Source organism: Toxorhynchites rutilus, chromosome 2 (genome assembly GCF_029784135.1).
Source record: "Toxorhynchites rutilus septentrionalis strain SRP chromosome 2, ASM2978413v1, whole genome shotgun sequence".
Taxonomy (NCBI): Eukaryota; Metazoa; Arthropoda; class Insecta; order Diptera; family Culicidae; genus Toxorhynchites; species Toxorhynchites rutilus.
In genome coordinates this window covers 282106651-282127530 of record NC_073745.1, presented here as the reverse complement: position 1 = coordinate 282127530, position 20880 = coordinate 282106651, and the positions used below count along the sequence as shown (strand labels likewise).

The window sequence follows — 20880 nt, the reverse complement described above, 5'->3', positions numbered from 1 at the left end:
TCTTTTGTGGCTAACTTCTGACTACCTAGCTTGTTCGCCATGGACAAAAACAGGTGGTAGTCACTTGGTGCAAGGTCCGGACTATACGGCGGATGCAAAAGAACCTCCCATCCGAGCTCCCGTAGCTTCTGGCGCGTCACCAAAGAAGTGTGTGGCCTGGCGTTGTCCTGAGCAATGCGGCCTCTGTTTATCAAAGATGACCTCTTCTTCATGAGTGCTACCTTCAAGCGGTCCAGTTGTTGGCAGTACAGGTCCAAATTGAGCGTTTGGCCATAGGGAAGCAGATTAATACATAATAGATTATTCCTTGACAATCCCACCAAACACACAGCAGAACCTTCCTGGCCGTTAATGAGGGCTTGACCACCGTCTGAGCCGCTTCAGCGGGCTTCGACCACGACCGTTTGCGCTTCACGTTGTCGTAAGTGACCCACTTTTCATCGCCAGTCACTATCCGCTTCAGAAACGGGTCGATTTTGTTGCGATTCAGCAGCGATTCACATGCGTCGATACGGTCAAAGATGTTTTTTTGCGTCTACGTGTGTGGCACCCATATATCGAGCTTCTTTGTGAACCCAAGCTTCTTCAAATGGTTAATAACGGTTTGATGACTTATCCCCAGCTCTTGGCCGATGCTACGGCTGCTACTATGCCGGTCTTTCTCGGCTAATTCAGCGATTTTGTCGCAATTTTCGACGACAGGCCTTCCGGAGCGTGGCGCATCTTCGACAACCTCTACACCAGTACGAAAACGTTGAAACCATCGTTGTGCGGTGGAAATGGAAACTGTATCGGGTCCATAAACTGCACAAATTTTATTGGCAGCTTGAGATGCATTTTTGCCTTTGTCATAGTAGTACTGTAAAATATGTCGGATTATCTCTTTATTTTGCTCCATATTTGCGACACTATAACTCACGAACGACTTAACCAAACAAAACACTGTCAAGGACTATATTATAGCGTAATATACCGTAAAATACCTTTCCAACAAGCTATAGTATGACTCGATACAATGAATACAACTAGAACTACGCGCTCACAACGACACCTCGCGGAAATACCGCAGGACTTTTTTGACAGCCTAATATATCAACAATGAACGGTCGTACTGTTCCCCGAGGCGGTTCCGTGAGAGCTGAAGTCTTCCAAGATCAACCATGGTTCAGGAAGGAGTGAGCACATGTCAGCAAGTTGCTTGCGGCTAACCGCAGCTCTCAAAGACCAATACAAGCTGACAATACAGAGGTCTTTGTCTCTGATGTTTGCATGACAAGCAACGGTTTCGATCCCTCGGTGAAGGTGAATTCTAAAAAATGAATGGCACTTATTGATCTTCAATAGCACCCCTCCGTATCGGTTATCACGATCCAAGCGTATTATATCAAAATCGCGTAAAGAGCGATCATTTCGCGAAGAAACCAAACTTTCGGACAGAGCAAAAACATCACAATGTAATGAATTAAAATTTGAACATATCCAATTTAGGAATAAGACTACGACTATTCCAATGTAAATCAGTGATATCTTTGATCTCTCTGTTGAAATTAGACATCGAGAGAGGTATTCATTGCAAGGAGGGGCCATGCTTGCATCAATTACTGCTTGCTATAGGAAGTTTTGTGGCGACAATGGTTCTGATGGAGTCGGAAACATTAAAGAACGTGAAAATTTTATTAACGATGTCAGACAACTTCAAAAATCCCAATTGATGGTCAACTAGGGACGGTTAAGATTTTTGATGTTCCCTCCAATGCTCGATTGTTCAAAGGTGAAGTACTTCCACGGAAGCCAGGAAGAATCTCATTTTGCCTTTTTCGCTGCATTCGGTTTGGCAGGCAATCTAACAGAGAATTCACCGGTGGAGCTTGTTCTCAAATTTTGGGAGTGGACACATTTTTGCACCGGGATTCCCTTGGAAGATGTGCGATGTGCCCTCGTTAGCTGTGTTCTTTTCCGTTTCGTCAACTGACAGCGGGGCGAGAACATTGTTTAAACGGTTATTGTTGTTGCTGGGTCAGTGGGGGAGCGAAGTGGGAGTGCGCTTGAGCGATTTTCCGGCTCTGGTATGAACAACTAAAGAGGTGTTGTGTGAGATCTCCACATCAAGAGGACCCGTCGCCCCCTCCTCTTTCTGCCATGTTTGTGCGACAGTTTTATAATATAGTATTATTATTTTTATTAAAATCATAAATCTATCAAATCTTAAAAGTTATTAATTCTTAAGTACCTAAACGCACGCACCGGTGAAGCTGAAGTGATTGATCGCGTTCTGGGCACTCGGCACATTAGAGAGATGGTATTCCACCACCACCAAAATTCTTTGATGGTCTTCTCCAATTTGAATGAAATTTTCAACAGGTTTCCGGAGCAGTAATATTTATGTGAGAAAACACACATACTTTTGAAATATTACACCCAAACTAGCGTTGGCAGAAAACATGCCATCTTTGGCAGAAAAGATGCCATTTCCTGGACATGAGAGTCAAATGCGCAAATAATGAGCTATTTTGAAGCTTAAAAATGGTTTGTATGTATTCGTGCAAACATCTCTTTCTGTTTTCTTTTCTCTTTTCATTTGGGATTGTGCAAACAAAATCCATACGACGTCAATGGGGATCGAACCAAGGCCGGCTGGAATGCGAAGTTTCTTTACACGACCACGCTATCCATATACACCCAAAATAAATAAATAGCACACTTTTAGGCATACCAAAAAGTCACATTAAATGTGCTTAAACATGTCATTAGAAGAGCTATCCGGGAAAGCCGTTCACACACTAGTACAAAATTTCCCCAAGCGAGAGGCGAGTTTGTGTATAACATGTATAACAGAGCATCCAAAAATAGGGGAAACATTTTAATTTACGCATACATCAAAGACGTTAACGTTAATATACTGTTTTACGCTCTCCGTTTTGCTCTCAGCAAATACTATCCCTGCATATCTATAAGATTCGTTGCGTTTTATAATGTATGGTAGGATTCACGCGCATTGCTATGTGTGATCACGTAACATAGAGTGGAAATATCTATAGGACGACTTTAGATGGATAGTTTGATTTAATGGCTGATGTGTTTATATGAGGTGCAAAAACAAGAAAATTACAGCGCAAGGAACGATAAACAGTGGGTTTCATTTTTTTTATACAACTATTTTCATAGTTATATTTTGAAAGAACTAAGAACGAGTCTCAAATGAGGTTACCGTTATTACTACTGCCACATATTCAGCGCAGCATTACGCACACATATGCAATTGACAACATTGATACCCATACATGTACAATTCCATGCTGACACTAACACAACTAAAATGAAAGTTTAACTTATACACATGAGAAGTCTGCTCCATACATACAAGCATTTCACTCTCTCAAAAAGATTATATCTGGGATGCTGTTTTCTGCGCATTTGTCTCCTTAAAGCAGGAAAAAGCATGTTTTGTGCTAAGGATGGCTTATTTTCTATCAAAGCTAGTTTGGGTGTAGCTGCCAGCGCTATTATAAAGGAGCGTGATAATCATAAAATGAAGTTGAAAGGTGTCTTCTAAGCCGATAAAGAAGAACATGAACGAGAATATATATTTCTCTGTCTGGGCCGTGTATTTGGAAAACTATACGAAAAGCTTTCATTTAAATGTGTTTCCTGTTTCACTCCCTCATATTGGCTCTAGCATATATATTATACAAATGATATACATGTATTGGGGAGTAGAACATTTTATGTTATCTTTCAGCTCGTTAAATGTAATGCCAAAAACTGTGCTAAAAATTAACTTTGGGTGTAGCCTTGAATCGTACAGGTCAATTGACCTGTGGAAAAACATTTTCTACACTGAAAGCATGTTGTATTTCATGCAAATCAGAGAGGTCGAGTTAAGCAGAGATTAGTTCTATATTATTATCATACCTCTTCGATATTTTTTTGCATCCGAGCTATATCCTCGATACATCTGTTTCAGCCGAACGATGACAAGGCAGCCTTCAAGTGGGAGGCACCGAAAATTGTCCAGCAACTACGAGCGTGTGGTGTGCTGGAAACGGTACGTATTTCAGCGGCCGGATTTCCATCTCGTTGGACCTATGAGGACTTCTACGAGCGCTATCGGCTGCTGTGCAAGCGGGCGCAGATTGTGGACTGGAACGTGAAGGCAACGTGTACCAACATTGTACGCAACTGGTTGACGGAAAGCGACAAGTATAGGTTGGGTAACACGCAAATATTTTTCCGTGCCGGCCAGGTTGCTTACCTGGAGCAGTTGCGAAGTGACGTGCGAAAGAAACACATCATACTGGTACAGTCGCTGATCAGGCGATTCATCTGTCGAAACAAATACAGGAGGTTGAGGCGAACCGCACTGGGGTTGCAACGTCATGCCAGAGGAATGCTTGCCAGAAAGTAAGTGTCGAACTCTTCTCTGAGCTATGAAACCATAATTCGTGCTATTTCATTCCAGGAAAGCGGACAATCTGCGGAAGAACCGAGCAGCGATCAAAATACAACGATATATCCGAGGATGGCTGCAAAGATCCAAATACCGACGGCTTCGGAAAACGGTTCTTGGATTGCAGGCGCATGCCCGCGGGCTGCTGTCGCGTCGCAAATTCAAAAATGCTTTGGATAATTACAAAGCGATCGAAATACAACGCTTCTGCCGTGGTGTTTTGGCTCGTCAACGCACCAAGAAACGACTGGCGGATATCATAAAATGTCAAGCGACAATTCGTCGTTTCCTGGCTCGACGCTTGTTTAAACGAATGAAGGCGGAAGCTCGAACCATTTCTCACATACAGAAGATGTACAAAGGATTGGAGAACAAGATTATCGAACTACAACAGCGTTACGATCAGATATCAAAGGAAAATTCTGCTCTGAAGAAGCAAAATGCAGAAATTCCTGAAATGCGACAGAAGTTGACAGCCATGAAGCAACAAGAGAACGAATTGAAAGCGCTGAAGTTTCAGCTTGAGCAAAAGGACGAGAAATTGTTAATCGTTATCAAACAACTGGAAAACGAGCGGGACGAAAAAATGATTCTATTGGAGGAGAAGCAAAAAGAGGAAGAGGATCGATTGAAAGAACGCACGCTGATGGAACAAGATCTAGCTAAAATGCGTGTCCAAGTCAACGAAATTAACGATGTTTCGAAGTTGGAACGAGATCGTCTCCTCTCCCAGGCCGATTCGAAAGAAATTCATGCTGCCTATCAGCGTATGGTGAAGGAGAAGGATCAGTTGGAGAACGAGAACAACGCATTGAAGCATGAGCTTCGACGACTTCAGAACGTCGTTAGCAACTCGCACGAGCTGAAAACACACTCCCGCTCTGTCAGCAATGCATCCAGCGTGAACGAGGAAGATTACGGTTACAATTCCGGCAAGAACACGCTGGAAATACGACGATCGCCACAATCGCACGAAGGTGAAATTAATAATAACCACAAGCTTGTTAGCGGTAGTGTTAGTGCAGGTGGATCTGTTTGTTCCTCCGCTTTTGCTTCAATGACAGGATCTGCTCTGGCAGCTCCGTTTAGTAGCAACAGTGGTAGTGGTATTAGCCTCTCGGTAGGTAATCTCTCTAGTCAGAGCACCATGGAACCACCGGTCAAAGCGAAGGTCGCTTCGATAGATTTTGACCGCAGTTTCAAGACACCTCCCGCGTCGTTTATCATGCTGAAAGGTAGGGAAAGGTCTGTTCTTGTTCCCAATGCTGCGTGACTAACCAATACTAATTTGGGTACCTTTTGATGTTTTTTTGAATAATTGTTCGTGTTCACACAGAAAATGACAGTAAGTAAATCGAGCAAGCAATACCGTAATACTCTATCGACTAGTCAGATTGTATTTATAAAATCAATTAACGTATTGTGTTCATTCTCTGTATTCCCTGCAAAACAGAAATGTAAATCTGGAGACCTTTCTTTCATGTTTTTCTCAGAAAAAAAATCATCAGAGAAACCTCTTTTCCGATTTGGCGATCAAATTGACTATTTCGCCTATTCTGCACCATGAGAGACGTAAGATGGCTCGAGTCATACTATAGTTTGTCACTAGGTGAGATTTGAAGTCGTGTACTCATATGTTATCGACTGGGGTATCAAACAGGAGCTGAAAGTAAGGTGGCTTCCACAATAAAGCGGAAAGTTTTGCTATCTCACGTCATTCACCGCACGGAATAAAAGCGAGTATTCTCGATTGCGGATGACGGAGCTATAGTCTGTCATTAGATGAGATCTGCTGTCGTATTCTCTTCTGTCATCGACTCGGGTATGAAATAGAATAAGAGATTTCCAAAATAAAGCGATTTGGCGGTGATTTTGCAATCCCTCGTCACATGCGGTGCAGAATAGGTCGGTATAATTAATGCCATAGGTTATAATGATGTAGTTGTGTCCATGTTGTTCAACTTATCTTCAATGCACCTGCTCTAAGGCAAGACCAGACAATAGGAGGTCGATTCCGGACCAGTTTTCAGACCAGCTGCTGATTGGTTAATTCTAGAGGGTTGCCAATAATCTTTCAAAATCACTTCTACATAATGTACTCATGGTATGTACTGTCACAATAGTTTTCATGATAAAGTATAACAGAAAAGTACAATTTGTTGTTAACTACGCAACAATTTTGCTTTACATCATCCAAATGTATTTCATATATGATACGAAAAAATATGTTGGGGACGTGAAAATATAGTTTTCAGAAACTTTATCTCATTTGGAAACTTGCATCTCGAGTGGTTCGGCATCTTGTTGCTCGCACTTGGTCAAAGAGTAAAGGCTGATTAAGACGATGCCAGTCAGCGCTCTAGTTGAAGTATCCAGTGAACAGAGAACAGACGCTCTGTTCAAGTTACTTGTACCAGTATCGAACAAGTAAGTGGCCTCTAACTTGAACAGAGTGTCTGTTCTCTATTCACTGGATACTTCAACTAGAGCGCTGACTGTCATCGTCTAAATCAGCCCTAAGAGCAAGAGGCCAGTTGTCACGTCTTGTCTTAGCTCCAGCTCGAATTTTTTCATGTTTTCAGATTTCAGTTTCATGCAGTACGCAGCCACATGTTCATTGCATGCAAGCTATAGTTTTATATGTTTTTGCATCCGAACATCGCACACAACATTTGAATTTTGAAATGAGAAAATCTGAAAATATGTAAGAAAAGAGGTTGGCTAATTACTGGTAAATTTCAAAACGAAGCCTCAACTGCTATTTCATGTTTTTTTGTTGTATAATATTATCATTCTCTATATTGTAATGTTTTCGACAAAATTATAGTGTTAATCCGCTTTGAGAAAGAACATTTGCTTTGTTCTACTCACATGGGCTTTTCCCTATTCCAAACACGGCTCATTTGTATTTCATGTTACTGAGACATTTGAAATTTGATAAAAAAAGGCCTTTGATTCCTAAAAAACAACAGTAAGTAGCAATAAAAGACATGTGCTAACATCTTTAAAGTGTTATGAGATTTTTTAGAGAATAATTTCAACATAAAGCATGCCACTCCAAATCTGACCCGACCTTTACCGATGTTTTTGAAATTTTGTAAACATTATCATATGATCAATTTTCATTACGACTGATTTTTCATAAGGGCATATTCAGAATCAATAATATTTTATATAGAAAAATTGTAACCGAAACGCAGTTAAGTATTAAGGAGGAATTACATTTCTTTCTTTCTTTCTTTCTTTGTTTTTAAGAGGCTTTAAACTTTGCAGTTCATACGCCTCTATATTACATTTTAAATACGCCATTAAAAAATCTTTCTCAAAAATTGAATTAATTATTAAAATCTTTTATATATGTATAAAAAAAATCCAGCGCTCAGTCAATGGCTTCTATAAATGGTATTCCCTCATGCGTTTTTCGTGTTTATTTCAATCTTATAACACTGCGAATCAGTAGCGTTTGAATCATTCGTTGAACATGCGACACTGAGGACAGTGAGGAAAAAGCAATTATTGCTATTTTTGAGTTGTCTTAAAAATAGTGCCTTTGTGATAGATGCATCGTCTAAGCAATTGATCATGGGCACACTCTCAGAATCCTTTATTAACAATGTTCTAAATGATTTTTTCACACGAATGTGCGAATGACATTTAAAATTTTAACATCTACAATAGTAACAAATATTTCAGAGAGAGATATAATAGAATAGACGGCTCTCTGCCACACAAACACAATTATAATTTTCAACTTCTGTTCACCTGTTTTGTTTACAACTTACGGCGAACAGATTCAGATGATTTGCATACCAATTACCGAATAGTTCAAATACAATATAATCGGAATATACTACTGCGAATCAAGCGCTTAGATTGCGATTGAGCTCAGAATCCAAAGGCAATGTTCGTTCTACGAACACTGTGAAGAGGGGAAATATTGCAATTTGAGTTCCGCCCGATGGTAACTTGCTCACATGGTCGGAGCGTAAAACCATAATTTTCAATTTTTATTAACCTGTCTTGCTAATGCTAGTGAACGGTAAACATCTCTTCGAAGGCTCGACAGTGTCGGATCACTAATTCTTCCGTGTCGGTTTTCATTAGAAGGGTGGAATAATGGTGGTGATGGCACAAACATATAACCGAGGACGTGTCTATGTTAACTGGAATCGCTACCGTTACCACTACAGTAAACATTCGCTAACTGGGCGAAAAGGGAAGACCAGTTATCTACATTCGCGTTTTAACTGGTCCGACATGTAAAACGTCAAAGAACTTCGAGGGCAACTTCAATGAATTGTTTGATTGGCGTTGACTATGAAATAGGATAAACAAAAGGTTTTCAATGAAAGTTTCGCATTGAGCGTGACAACAGGTATGAAATTTAATTTGAGGAAAATTATTCTCTGTAATTTAATCAATGTTTTCGTCATCAATTTTCACAACATTTTAAATTGCATTCGAATGCCCTTATAGCAAATTTTACATTTGAATATGGCGTCGATTATTTACGAAATTCTGCTTTTTAACTGGTCTAAGGATCAGTTAACGTTCGCCCAGTTAAAAAGCAGACCAGTTAGCGAACGATTATTGTATAACATCAAGGAGAAAAATAACGCTTAGGATGCTTGCTCATTCTTCTCGTGCTCGTGAGAAAAAGAATGAACCATGACTCAAACATCTTCAGCTGATTCTACAACATCACGGCTCATTCCACACCACATAAAATTTCTACTAAAGAGTTATTCAAAAAATCTCGATTGATTCTAAAATAATACCCGAAGTGATAAACAAGCGAAGTGAATAATATTATGTTATAGTCCGACGTCGGAAATGCGGTCGTATCCTAGACACAGCCTCCTACAACTTTTATATACTTTTGTTAGAAAACCCTTTTAATTCAACAAACATTGACATGCCGTGCAAGACTCACCAAAGTGGAGACTTTACGAAATCGTAATTATTTAAGATACGTGATATAAAAAATTGAATCGAAAGGTGATTCTACGTGGAAAAAAACCATATACAGTACAACCCCGATTATCCGCGGAATTGAGCGGCAAGATTACTGCGGATCACGAAAATTGTGGACAAGGTTATAAAGTACTAAAAACCATGCAAACACAAGAGAAATATATTCTAGCATGAAAACATTTGTTTATCAATATCAATATTAAACTATCAATCTGTAAGGTCGTGTACATTAGAGTGCCAATGAATGTATGGGAAAAAAGTGTCCGTCGAATTTTCAAACGGGGCTTCCTTCAAAATGTTAATTCCCGCGAAAAAATACCCCATGCAAAATTTCAGGTCAATTGAACTTTATTTACTAGTGTCGAAAGGACGTCAAAGTTCGAGTTTTTTTTGAGTAAAATCACCGAAGCGAGTAAAGGAAAACCTGTTTTTGTGCGATTTTTGTTTGCACGATGCGGCATATGAAATCGGCCATCTAGTTTTTTTTTCTATCTATATAGGTAGGGGAAGGGTGGCAAAGACGGACAACTTAAGTAAGCGTTAATTTTTGGGATGAATTTCACAGAAAAATATATAGCTCACCACAAATTGATAGTCTATGTCTCTTATTAAAATAAAATTTGTCTTTAAGGCATATATTTTGCAAAACGAAAATGTCCGGTATCTCTGAAAAAATAAGATTGAGTCGGGAAAGATGGACACTTGGGGTGAGAAAGATGGACAATAACTGAAAATTCAAGTTTATGTAACGATAAGTTTTGGAGGTCTTCAAATAGGCATTAAAAATGATCGAACAAAAAAGGCTTACTTAGAAGGGCTTGTCATTTTTATCATTTTTTCATATCTAAAATAGCTTGCGACATTCGGAATGACAAATATGGATTACGTTAAAAAAACGCTTTGCTGATTTGTCCATGATATCTGGTCGCACTTGCAAACGTAGTTAGTGGGCACCTGTTAAAAAAGGAGGAGGTAGTCAAACTGTTTTCAAAACAAAATTCCTTTCCATTCGGTGGAGTGTCCGTCTTACCCGACTTGATTAGTATTTTGACGAGGGACTACGTCTAACAGGAATATATGGGGGGTAAAAAGAAAACCTAAACACAGAACATGCCGGAAAAAATTAAAGATTCCGACTGCTTATAACTCGAACATTTCTTACTGGATCGAAAGGATGTTTGCATCAATTAATAGGGAATATTTCCACGCTTCTATAGCAATTAATAAAATGTTATTGTTCGTTAGATAAACAATTGAATAACTGTAAAATGTTAAGCGTTATCAAAACGCCCTAACTGCCTCATTTCGATTGGCCCGATTTCCGGTTTCCCCAACACACCCATTCAAACAAACAGCCTTGAGGAAATCGGCATTGCAAATACATGGAAGTAGGGGGACTTCGTTCTCACCGAAAAAATGTTCCCTAACACAGACTTAAAAACCATGCAGCGTTGGAGAAATCGGCATTGCAAACACATGAAAGTAGGGAGAGCATTTGTTCCCACCGAAATGTGTTCCCTAACAGAGATTTCAAAACCAAGGTGCCTGGAGGAAAACGGCATTGCAAATTCATGCAAGTCGGGGGTATTTTTGTTCCGTCTGAAATGTGTTTCCCTAACACAGACTTCAAATCCATGTAGTGTGGGGAAATTGGCATTGCGAATTCATGCAAGTCGGGGGCATTTTTGTTCCCACTGAAATGTGTTTTCCCAGCACAGACTTCTAAACCAAGGTTTCTAGGGAAATGGGCTTTGCAAATAAATGCAAACTGCGAGTACTTTTGTACTCGCTTGCCTTTGTGTAGACTAGAATATGTTTCACTAACAAGATCTTCTAAACTTAGGAACCTGGCAAAATAGTGTAGACGCTAGATGCGAATGAACTTTCAAGTTTCAAGCAAATTCGCTTCGAGAAGTACGCACACTTGATAGATGCAAAGTTCAGAGGGAAACGCAAAATGAAATATTCGTTCGATAATTCTTCCGTTCACAAATTTTGTCCTAGGCATCATACCAAACGTAAAAGAACTGTCATTAAATTTACTTGTAACGAAGAACATAATCTATCACAATGTATATAAGTGATGGTAATGGAAGAGAAGTGATGGTAAAAAACATACGCAACCAAAAATAGTCCAAAAAATTACTCGATAGCAATGAGCACCTTATTTTCGGCAGATGAAAATTTACATCGAGCTGCTCTTCGTAGATGACTTTTCTTGTTTTTACTTACAATTTTAACAGAAGGCCAACTAGGTGTACACAGTGGGTGCCAACGGTATTGATACACTGTATTGCAAGTTTGTACATCATTAAAATTTAAAATAAAAATGTTATTTATCAATCCAACATTGGTGTCCATTTTTCCTGACTTTCCCCTAATGATAAAATTGTTTGGCATTCGTCCCTGACTGTCAACTGAAGCGAAAGTATGGAGTTTTGGGAATTTTCATCGATTAAAAAAAAAAAGATTTGTATGTTACAGAAAATATTCCTATTACATAGGAACACCCAGAAAGCTGATATGGTCTGACTAAGGTGTGATAAAATGAGCTTTATCATGATGTTTGGCTTGCCTCGAGTTCTAAATCTGATCTCGATGAAACTTTGTAAGCTTTATTTAGTCGTTGGCTTCGACGAGTCTTTGAAGAAGAAGAGAAGAAGGTGGTAAATCTGTACATGACGTAAATGTCCTTGAGACGTTCTCAAACATCAGAGATCAACTTGCAGCTTTTAACGAAGGTCTGGGAGTTATATATTTGAACCAACTTCTGCAGCTGTCAATGGACAGCACCAACGTGAATTGGTTCTATTACTCGAGCTGCAACTGGACTTTCGAAATGGAAAAGAAAAACTCTTGACTTTGGGTAGCTTGGATTTGCTTATTTAACCGGTTCGTCCAACGAAGGATGAATTAAAAAATTCCGCCAAAATTTTACGACAGACAAATTCTAAAATTTCGTTTGGGATGCGAAGCATTGGTTTCAAAGCCTATGAAGGGTTGATGTATCCTGCGACCAGCTGTATCCTCTCTCGATCTTTCCGTTGTTTATTCTAATAAAAAATTGGCTGCAAAAAAGATTCGAGAAGCTTCTGAATACTTTTTACCAAAAATGGTTTGTTTTTCTCGTGGAAACCCCAAACGTTGAGAGGACTTTTCCATTAACAACGAATGTTTTTATGGAAACATGCGTGAGAAAACGGTTGCCACAAGTTTATGATGCTGTGTTTCACTTTGTAAAAATCAGAGCATCAATAAAAATGTTGAGTTAGTTGATTCAACGAGTGCGAAATCCTCATTCTCTTCATCTAGAAGACAACGAAAATTATGCCGGAAGAAATAAGCTTTTGCGTCAAATAAATCAAAGGAAATGCCTTTATTGCCTTAATGACCTTTATTAATTCACTCAAGTTCTTATTTGAAACTCTCAAGATAATGCATAATTTGGGTTACGAAAACCAACTTATTATAAAAACGACTAGTAGAAATAATTTTTGCTGTTGTTTTCAAAAAATCAACAAAACTCCAATATTTCCGAACAGAATTATTTTTCGTTGGCGAACTGATGCGGATCAACTCATTTCAAAATTTTCTATCGTTGTCTTTCGGTACAGATCCTACTCACTAATATTTTGCTAATATTTTTGTGTCATAGTGTTAATTGAAATGGAATTATTCTACTAACATTGGATCTCTCCCATACAGACCACTCAACGCCGAACACTAACGACTCACCGGAGAAAGACCAAACGATGCTGATTTTGAAAATGCGTAATTTGTTCGAGGAAGAAAAAGCCAAGAGTGAGCAGCTGCGGCGTGAAGTGGCTCGTTTCCGCAAGAGCTCCTCCTTCAGCACCGAGGACTCGATTCGGGCCTCCGAGCTAGAGGTGGAAATTGAGAAACTACGCCAGGACTACAATCTGCTGCGGAATAGCATCAAGCGTGGCGTAGAGGACAGGGAGATTGACGCTCAGCACTTGGCTTTGCAGGAGGAGCTTAAGCGCAGGCGGGACGAATGCATCTCGCTGAAGGCGGTTCTGGCGCAGCAAAGTCACTCGCTGCGAACGTTGGGACAGTCGCAGATTCACCCGAACGGCGGGGACAATAGCATGAGGATACACGACGAGGGCGAGCTGATGGAAGCGTTCCAGGCCCAGAAGCTGGTCAATAGGCAGCTGGAATCGGAGCTGCGAGCGATGATGAATGCGAACAATGAGACGTTAGTGGAGAATAACAAGATCATTGATGAACTCCGGAAGGAGGTGCAGGATTTGCAGATGATACTGCAAGGGAGAATGGACAACGCGATGGACATTAACGTTGATATGTTGAAGCAAAATGAACACTATCTGAAGCACGAGCTGAAAAAATCTGCGGCTGCGTATGCGGATCTCCAGGAGCAAGTCAACCAGTTACTAGCGAAGATCAACGAACTGACCAAGAAGAATAACATTCTGTCCAATCGATTGCGTGATCACGGTTTGAATGATTCGATTCTTATGAGCGAAGAATTCCAGCACATGGTCATGGTGAAGAAGAAGGCACAGTCCTATCAGGGAATATTGAAGTATCGTCATGAGGACGAAAATAAAATCATTCAACGGTTGGTGACCGATTTGAAGCCGCGCGTCGCGGTCACTTTGGTACCCAGCTTACCCGCTTATGTTGTGTTTATGTGTATAAGATATACCGATCTGGTCAACACTGATCAACATGTGAGGTCTCTGTTGACACGATTCGTGCAGATGATTAAACGATTGTACAAACTGCCGAACCCAGCTGAGATTCGCGTTATGTGGCTAGTCAACACTCTCACGTGGGTTAATATCGTCATGTTACATTGCCTTCTATAAACCCGTTTTTTTTTGTTTAGGTTACATAATTTGCTGAAACAATTCGGTGGCTACGCAGAATACATGCAGTACAACACTGAGGTTCAGAATCAGCAGCAGCTCAAAAACTTCGACCTGTCCGAATACCGGCAGGTGATCTACGAGACAATAATCCTGATGCATGGGGTGTTGCTGAGGCAAATTCAGGAATCGATAAAGCAGTTCATCGTGCCTGCCATTTTGGACCACGACGAAACGGCTCGCGGGAAGAGCAGAGGCCGCACGATGTCTCTGGACATGTCTCCGGAGCAGAATCGGGAACCGAAGACACTGGTGCAGCAGCTGGATATGTTCCACAAGAGTTTGAGCAGCTTCGGAACGGAGAATTATTATATTGAGCAAATCTTTAAACAGGTTAGTGGTTGTTATATGTAAGCGCTATCCTGTAGATATATAACAATTGAGTATTACTATCGAGCGAGGCATTCAGATTGGAAATTACGGACTATCATTCTCTCAGTTTTAGTGACCAGCGTTTAATTGAACTTCTAGATAATTGGTTAGAGCATTTAAAAAAATTTTTAGTGGAATTAATGTTATCGCTAGTGATTTCAACATCAATTTGTTTGATGAACTAAATTCTTCCCAATTGAAGTGATGAATTATTTTGGACTGAAACAAATTGTTTGTGAAGCTACCCGAATCACCCTGTACAGCAGAACATTGATTGATCACGTTTATACGAATTTTGACACGGTTTAATCATTTATCGTTGATGAACTGAAAATAACTGATCACGAAACGATGCTTATTACATTTAATAATAATAGCTGTGAATTAAAGGATAGAGTTTTGACAAAGTGCTGGAGATATTATTCGATGAAAGCATTGTGGAGCTTGTTACTAGAAGCTTGGATTCTTATCCGGTATCGGGTGATTTAGAAACCAGGTAATCTTTTCTTACAGATTCTTTGCGAACATGTATCAAAAATTTAGTAAAATATAAATTAGTCGAGACTGGAAACACGAACTTTTGGCATTCTCTTGATTTAGTGCAAATGAAACGTACGAGGGATAGATGTTACAAAAAGCTCGGTAAAACTAATAGTGCTATCAATTGGCGTTATTATACAGTTGCTCGCAATGATTATTCGACATCGTTGAAAGAAGCCAGAACAGAGCATATCCAGAGAAAGATTGATCAGAACAAAAATAATAGCAAGTGGAGAATTTTGAAAAGCTCGATGAAAGCTAAAAACAGTTGCCCACGATCCATAACTTTTGGAAATTCAGTTATAACATCAGAAAATCTAATTGCCAATAAGTTTAATTCATATTTCGTTGACAGTGTTTCACTCATCAATGAAAATATTGATTCGGTAAGTGGACCTGCCGAAATAGTACAGCCGACGGCCAGTGGATGTAAACTGGATTTTTTCACCCAATAACTTTTGCAGACCTACACAGAATTTGTTTCGCCCTAGAAAAGTCGGTTGGTATTGATGACGTCAATACAAAGGTTGTTTAAGATTGCTTTTATGTCATTGGACCTTCTCTGCTGGACCTGATAAATGATTCATTGTGAACAGGGCACGTGTCCAAAGTTTGGAAGGAATCGTTAGCGGTTCAAATACAGAAAATTGCTGGGACGTTTAAATCCGAAGAGTTTCGTCCTATCAATATGTTGCACACAATAGAGAAACTGCTAGAATTAGTCGTTAAAGGCTAGCTGGTGAATTACTTGAATAATAACTCCTTGCTGGCACCAGAGCAATCGGGATACCGCTTTGAATTTGGTGTAAGCTTAATGGAAGGAATATATCGAGGACAAAGAAGCGGTCATCGTAGTGTTTTTTGGATCTGAAACGCGCCTTTGAAACTATATCCAGGCCCTTGTTGTTACTGTTGAGTAATCGAATACAGAGGACTGTTTTTGCTAAGTCTGTTTCTGAACCAATAGCTAGTACGTTTGGTGTTCCACAAGGAAGCGTGATGGGGCCTATTTTATTCATAATGTACATAAATGACATGAAACGAGTCTTACGTTTTTGCGGTATAAATTTATTTGCTGACGATACAGTTCTGTTCATGGCAGCTAGAGAATTGGAATCCGCAGCATTGCACTTAAATAGAGATTTGCATTCTCTTAGTATTTGGTTGAACTATAAGCAGTTAAAATTGAATGTTGGAAAAACCAATTACATGGTGTTTTCTTTGAGATATTATAACACCGAGTGTTTTGTGAAGATGAATGGTGAGACACTTGATCGCGTTAGAGAGATAAAGTATCTTCGTGTTCACAAACTGCTTTTTAAGTCTCACATAGATAATGTCATCAAAAAATAGCAAAAAATACGGATTCATATGCCATTTGAGGAATGAGTTCACTTTTTCGAGTAAGATTCAATTATATAAATCAATTACATGTTAGTTTCTATGTATTGCCTTTGTGTGAAATATATTTCACATCAGGTTGGGAAAAAAACCCATTATTTTTGGCATGAATTTAAAGGCTTCAGTAGCTTCAGAATGATCCCAATTAGGTTACACATACGTACCCTTTATTATGATATTTACTAATATTTTGCTAATTTTTCCACATGTAGCGTATTTTTTTTCTTGAATTTTAAGAGGGTTGCGCGAAGAAAAAAATGTTTTTTTGCATTTTTAATTTATTTTGAATTTAGAGACCCATTACTGCTCTAATATTTTTTAAATTTTGTTGTTCATATGTCTAAATTTTGTCGGTATATTTAAAGCATTGCGCTGTACAACTTTTTTTCTCGTATCTTAAAATATATGAGATTATCTTTACATTGGATTTAGAAGGTTTACCAAATTCATCAGTATGATAGAGCTATGTGAGAAAAAAATAAAGTCCTTGTGGAAAGATCATTCGGATTAATGAGAAGAACACTTAAAAAAATCCGATTTGCTTTTTTTAATATTTTGATCTTACAATTGAAAACACGAATACAATAAAATAATCGATTTCAAAAAAAAATTTAAAAAATGCATACGATGAAGAAAATTATTTTTGTGCGCTGCAATGCTATTAAAAATTCAGGAAAAATTACGCCACATGTAGAAAAAAGACACGTACGAACGCATTTAAATAAAAATTTGAGCAGATGTGGGTCTCAAAGTTATATTTTTTTTTCAAAATTTCGAAATGCAACAAAATCTAGAAAAAAAATTTTGTACTGTGTATTTATTTTTTTAATTATTAGATGAAAAATAGTTTGAAGATATTTATCAATCTAGAAAAGCCGTAGGAGCACATTTAAATATGAATTAGAATAGTATTGAATCTCTAAATCCCAAAATTTTTTTTACGAAACTTAAATTTTTTTTAGTACTAAAATTTTTGATGAATTTTTTTTTGTATTTTTTCTTGATACACCGTAGTGAGATGCACATTCAGTATTTTTTTCAAATTTTTATCTCGGGATGGCGTGAAATAAACGAAAAAGTACGTTTTTCACTATAGATCCTATGTTAAACCACATAGGGGTTCAAATAAACCTCCAAAATTTCTTATTTAATATCCTATACAATATTTGCCATACAGCTGGTGATTTGGTTTGGGGAACTTTTTACTCCCTTACCTAGCCAGACTCTTTGGAAATATAAAAAAAAAATATTTTTGTACTGTGTATTTATTTTTTTTATCATTAGATGAAAAAATAGTTTGAAGATATTTATCAATCTAGAAAAGCCGTAGAAACACATTTAAATATGAATTAGAGTAGTACTGAATCTCTAAATCCCAAAAAAAAAATTCAAAATTTCAATATTTTTTTTAGTACTAAAATTTTTGATGAATTTTTTTTTGTATTTTTTCTTGATATACCGTAGTAAGATGCACATTCAGTATTTTTTTCAAATTTTTATCTCGGATCTGTTGAGAATGGCGTGAAATAAACGAAAAAGTACGTTTTTCACTATAGATCCTACGTCAAACCGCATAGGGGTTCAAATAAACCGCCAAAATTTCTTATTTAATATTCTTTACAATATTTGCCATACAGCTAGTGATTTGGTTTGGGGGCACTTTTTACTCCCTTACCCGGCCAAGCCCTTTGGAGTCAGGTTACAGTGAACTCAAAAGATGCTATGCAAGTGTTTCTTCTTGTGACTTGGCTAAACTTTTTACAAGCATGTCCAAAAAACTTTTGTATAGATGAAGCTTAGTGAAATACCGGTATCACAAAGAGGTGTTTCCATATCTGTAGGTTAAATCAGGTTTTTTTGTGAAACTGGTTATGTTTTAATTAATTATCAATTTAATAATCGACCAACTCAAACCCATGTAGTGGAATGAGGTGGGAACTTCATTATATTATTATTATTATAGTAATGATTTTGCGAACTAAATTTGTGTTTCAGTTAATGTATTACATATGTGCGGTCGCCGTCAACAATCTGATGCTGCGGGGAGATCTCTGCATGTGGAAAACGGGTATGAAGATACGATACAACGTGAGCTGTTTGGAGGGATGGATCCGCACCATGGCAATGGATCCGGATGTAGTGAAACCGTTGGAACCATTGATTCAGATATCGCGCATTCTGCAAGCCCGCAAGAACGAGGAAGATGTACAAACGTTGCTGGAGCTTAGCACCTGCCTGACTACGGCACAAATTTTGAAGGTTTGTGTTTTCCCCGAATACTTAAACTATAGAGCTGTTTATTGTAAATCTATTGTTGTTTCTGCAGATCATCAAATCATACACGACGGACGATTGCGAAAATGACATTAAGCCTATATTTATTGAGAAGCTGACCAAGCAGCTCAACGAGCGTTCCAACCAAAGTGAGTCTGATACGTACATGATGGACGAGGAGATTGTTAGTCCCCTGGTCGTGGTGTACAAATACAGTGAAATTAATTTGGAAGAGATTGACATTCCGGAAGAACTCAATCTGGAAGGGTTGGTCACAAAGATCTAAGCAGAACTGTAAGTATTTATTAATTCGCGCATTTTCGAATGGCTGCAAGCAGGACCAAAAGACACCGATCGAGAGACAAAAACCGAATCGTTATTTGTTGAGATGTTGCGAAAGTTGAGGAATTTTATACTAGAAAGATATATTTACACGTTCGTTTGTTACCATCGAGAGAAAGAATTGTTCTGAGACGTTCACATAGATGCGTTTGTATGACAAACGCATTACCGCGACGTCGAAAACCTGATTTATGTACAAGTGCAATTGGCCTTTATCCTCGTGGGGGAGAAAAATCAACTTTTTATGCCTTCCAGTTGTTAATCATGAAATGCATTTATTACTTTTTGGGGCTCCTCGCAAAAAAATCGGGGAGACTGAAAAGACGTTACATTTTGTTGCATTACAAATCATTTCTCTTCTGTGTCTCAACATTAAGCATAGCAGAGGGGGAAAAAACAAACAAAAGCATTAGTTGGCAACGAGTGTTCGAATAGGTAATATTTATTGAAAGCGACAGAGATGGAACACATTGCACTAGCAATCTTACCATGGCAGAACACACAAAACACCCGTTAATGAATCATGTAACACAATATTAGTGAATATTCTAACAAATTAGTGAATATAATAGAAATTCAATACACGCATTTAACGTGATCCTAGAAATTCCATGTACTTATAAGCTGTGAGTAGAAACATTATGAACCAATAAAGTATCACTTATTTAGAGTACTTACCTTGAAATGTGTAGCGACTGTTGCGATGTTGTTTCGAAAGAACTTCTGGAAACGTGAAATATCACATTATTTGTGCAAGCGTCAGTGTGGAGAGAATTCTCCATGATGCTATCCCAGCGGTACTCAACCTTTATTTACAAACAAACAGGACACAAAAAAACAGGTCACAAACAGGTGATTACTCGCTGCCTAGAAATACACTAAAACAATGAACTTACTGAAAATCCAAATAGTTTTTCTGTATCTTTTAGCAAAATTACATTTACAATTCTCCAAAGAATTGGGAATGGCAACAGAAAATCCGAGCCGAATCGGGTGTGGTGAGGGGGCGGTGTAGACAGCAACCGCTGCCCGACAATTTTTCACCGATCACCTGTGTACCATATGCAACCCATGGCAGTAGGAGATGGCTCTTACGGAAAAAACGCAGCTCTCACCGCTGAAACATACCTTCTTAATATACGGCTTGAAATGCACTGTGATTTGACGCCACTGATCGATCGGGATTGATCGGGAAAAGTCAGCAATAAATCATTAACGATTTATCAGTCATCTTGCTAACGACCAGATGGCAAAGGGAGCGAGGCTCTCCGAATGGCCTTTCTCAAGGCCGAGTATTTAGTTTAGTTTTCCAAATTGACTTTTTCCTTATGATTATATTCTTTGAGAAAGCATTGATATTTTTGAAATAATTCTTTAGTCGAAAGTTTTGATGGCCATGAGAAGGACCGATGGGTTTGCGTGATTTTGTAGAAACAATTGAAGATGAGTGATCCATGATTCATTCTCATTCTTGCGAGAACAATACACGAGTTTTGTGTTCTTATTGTCAATACACGTAGCGCATTTAATATACATCGCGAATATCTTTCTTGTGCTAGACACAGTGCGGCCAGAGACAATCACATGATTTTCCCTCACCATGTATTGATGGTCATC

The 20880-nt window shown here is 38.6% G+C and overlaps 1 protein-coding gene across 3 annotated transcripts in view; it reads left to right on the top strand.

The window, feature by feature from the left end:
- Positions 1-19948, top strand: part of LOC129765448 (unconventional myosin-Va) — a 54183-nt gene extending 34235 nt beyond the window's left edge. For 2 of the 3 annotated variants that reach the window (XM_055765783.1, XM_055765782.1), the window contains 6 exons: positions 3965-4401; positions 4460-5424; positions 13127-14237; positions 14295-14667; positions 18643-18906; positions 18974-19948. In XM_055765783.1, the coding sequence (XP_055621758.1) occupies positions 3965-4401; positions 4460-5424; positions 13127-14237; positions 14295-14667; positions 18643-18906; positions 18974-19207 (3384 nt within the window). In that variant the 3' untranslated portion in view covers positions 19208-19948. Of the gene's footprint in view, positions 1-3964; positions 4402-4459; positions 5683-13126; positions 14238-14294; positions 14668-18642; positions 18907-18973 lie in introns of all 3 variants that reach the window. The other variant, XM_055765781.1, reaches the window with a different exon arrangement.
- The last annotated feature ends 932 nt before the right edge of the window (positions 19949-20880 follow it).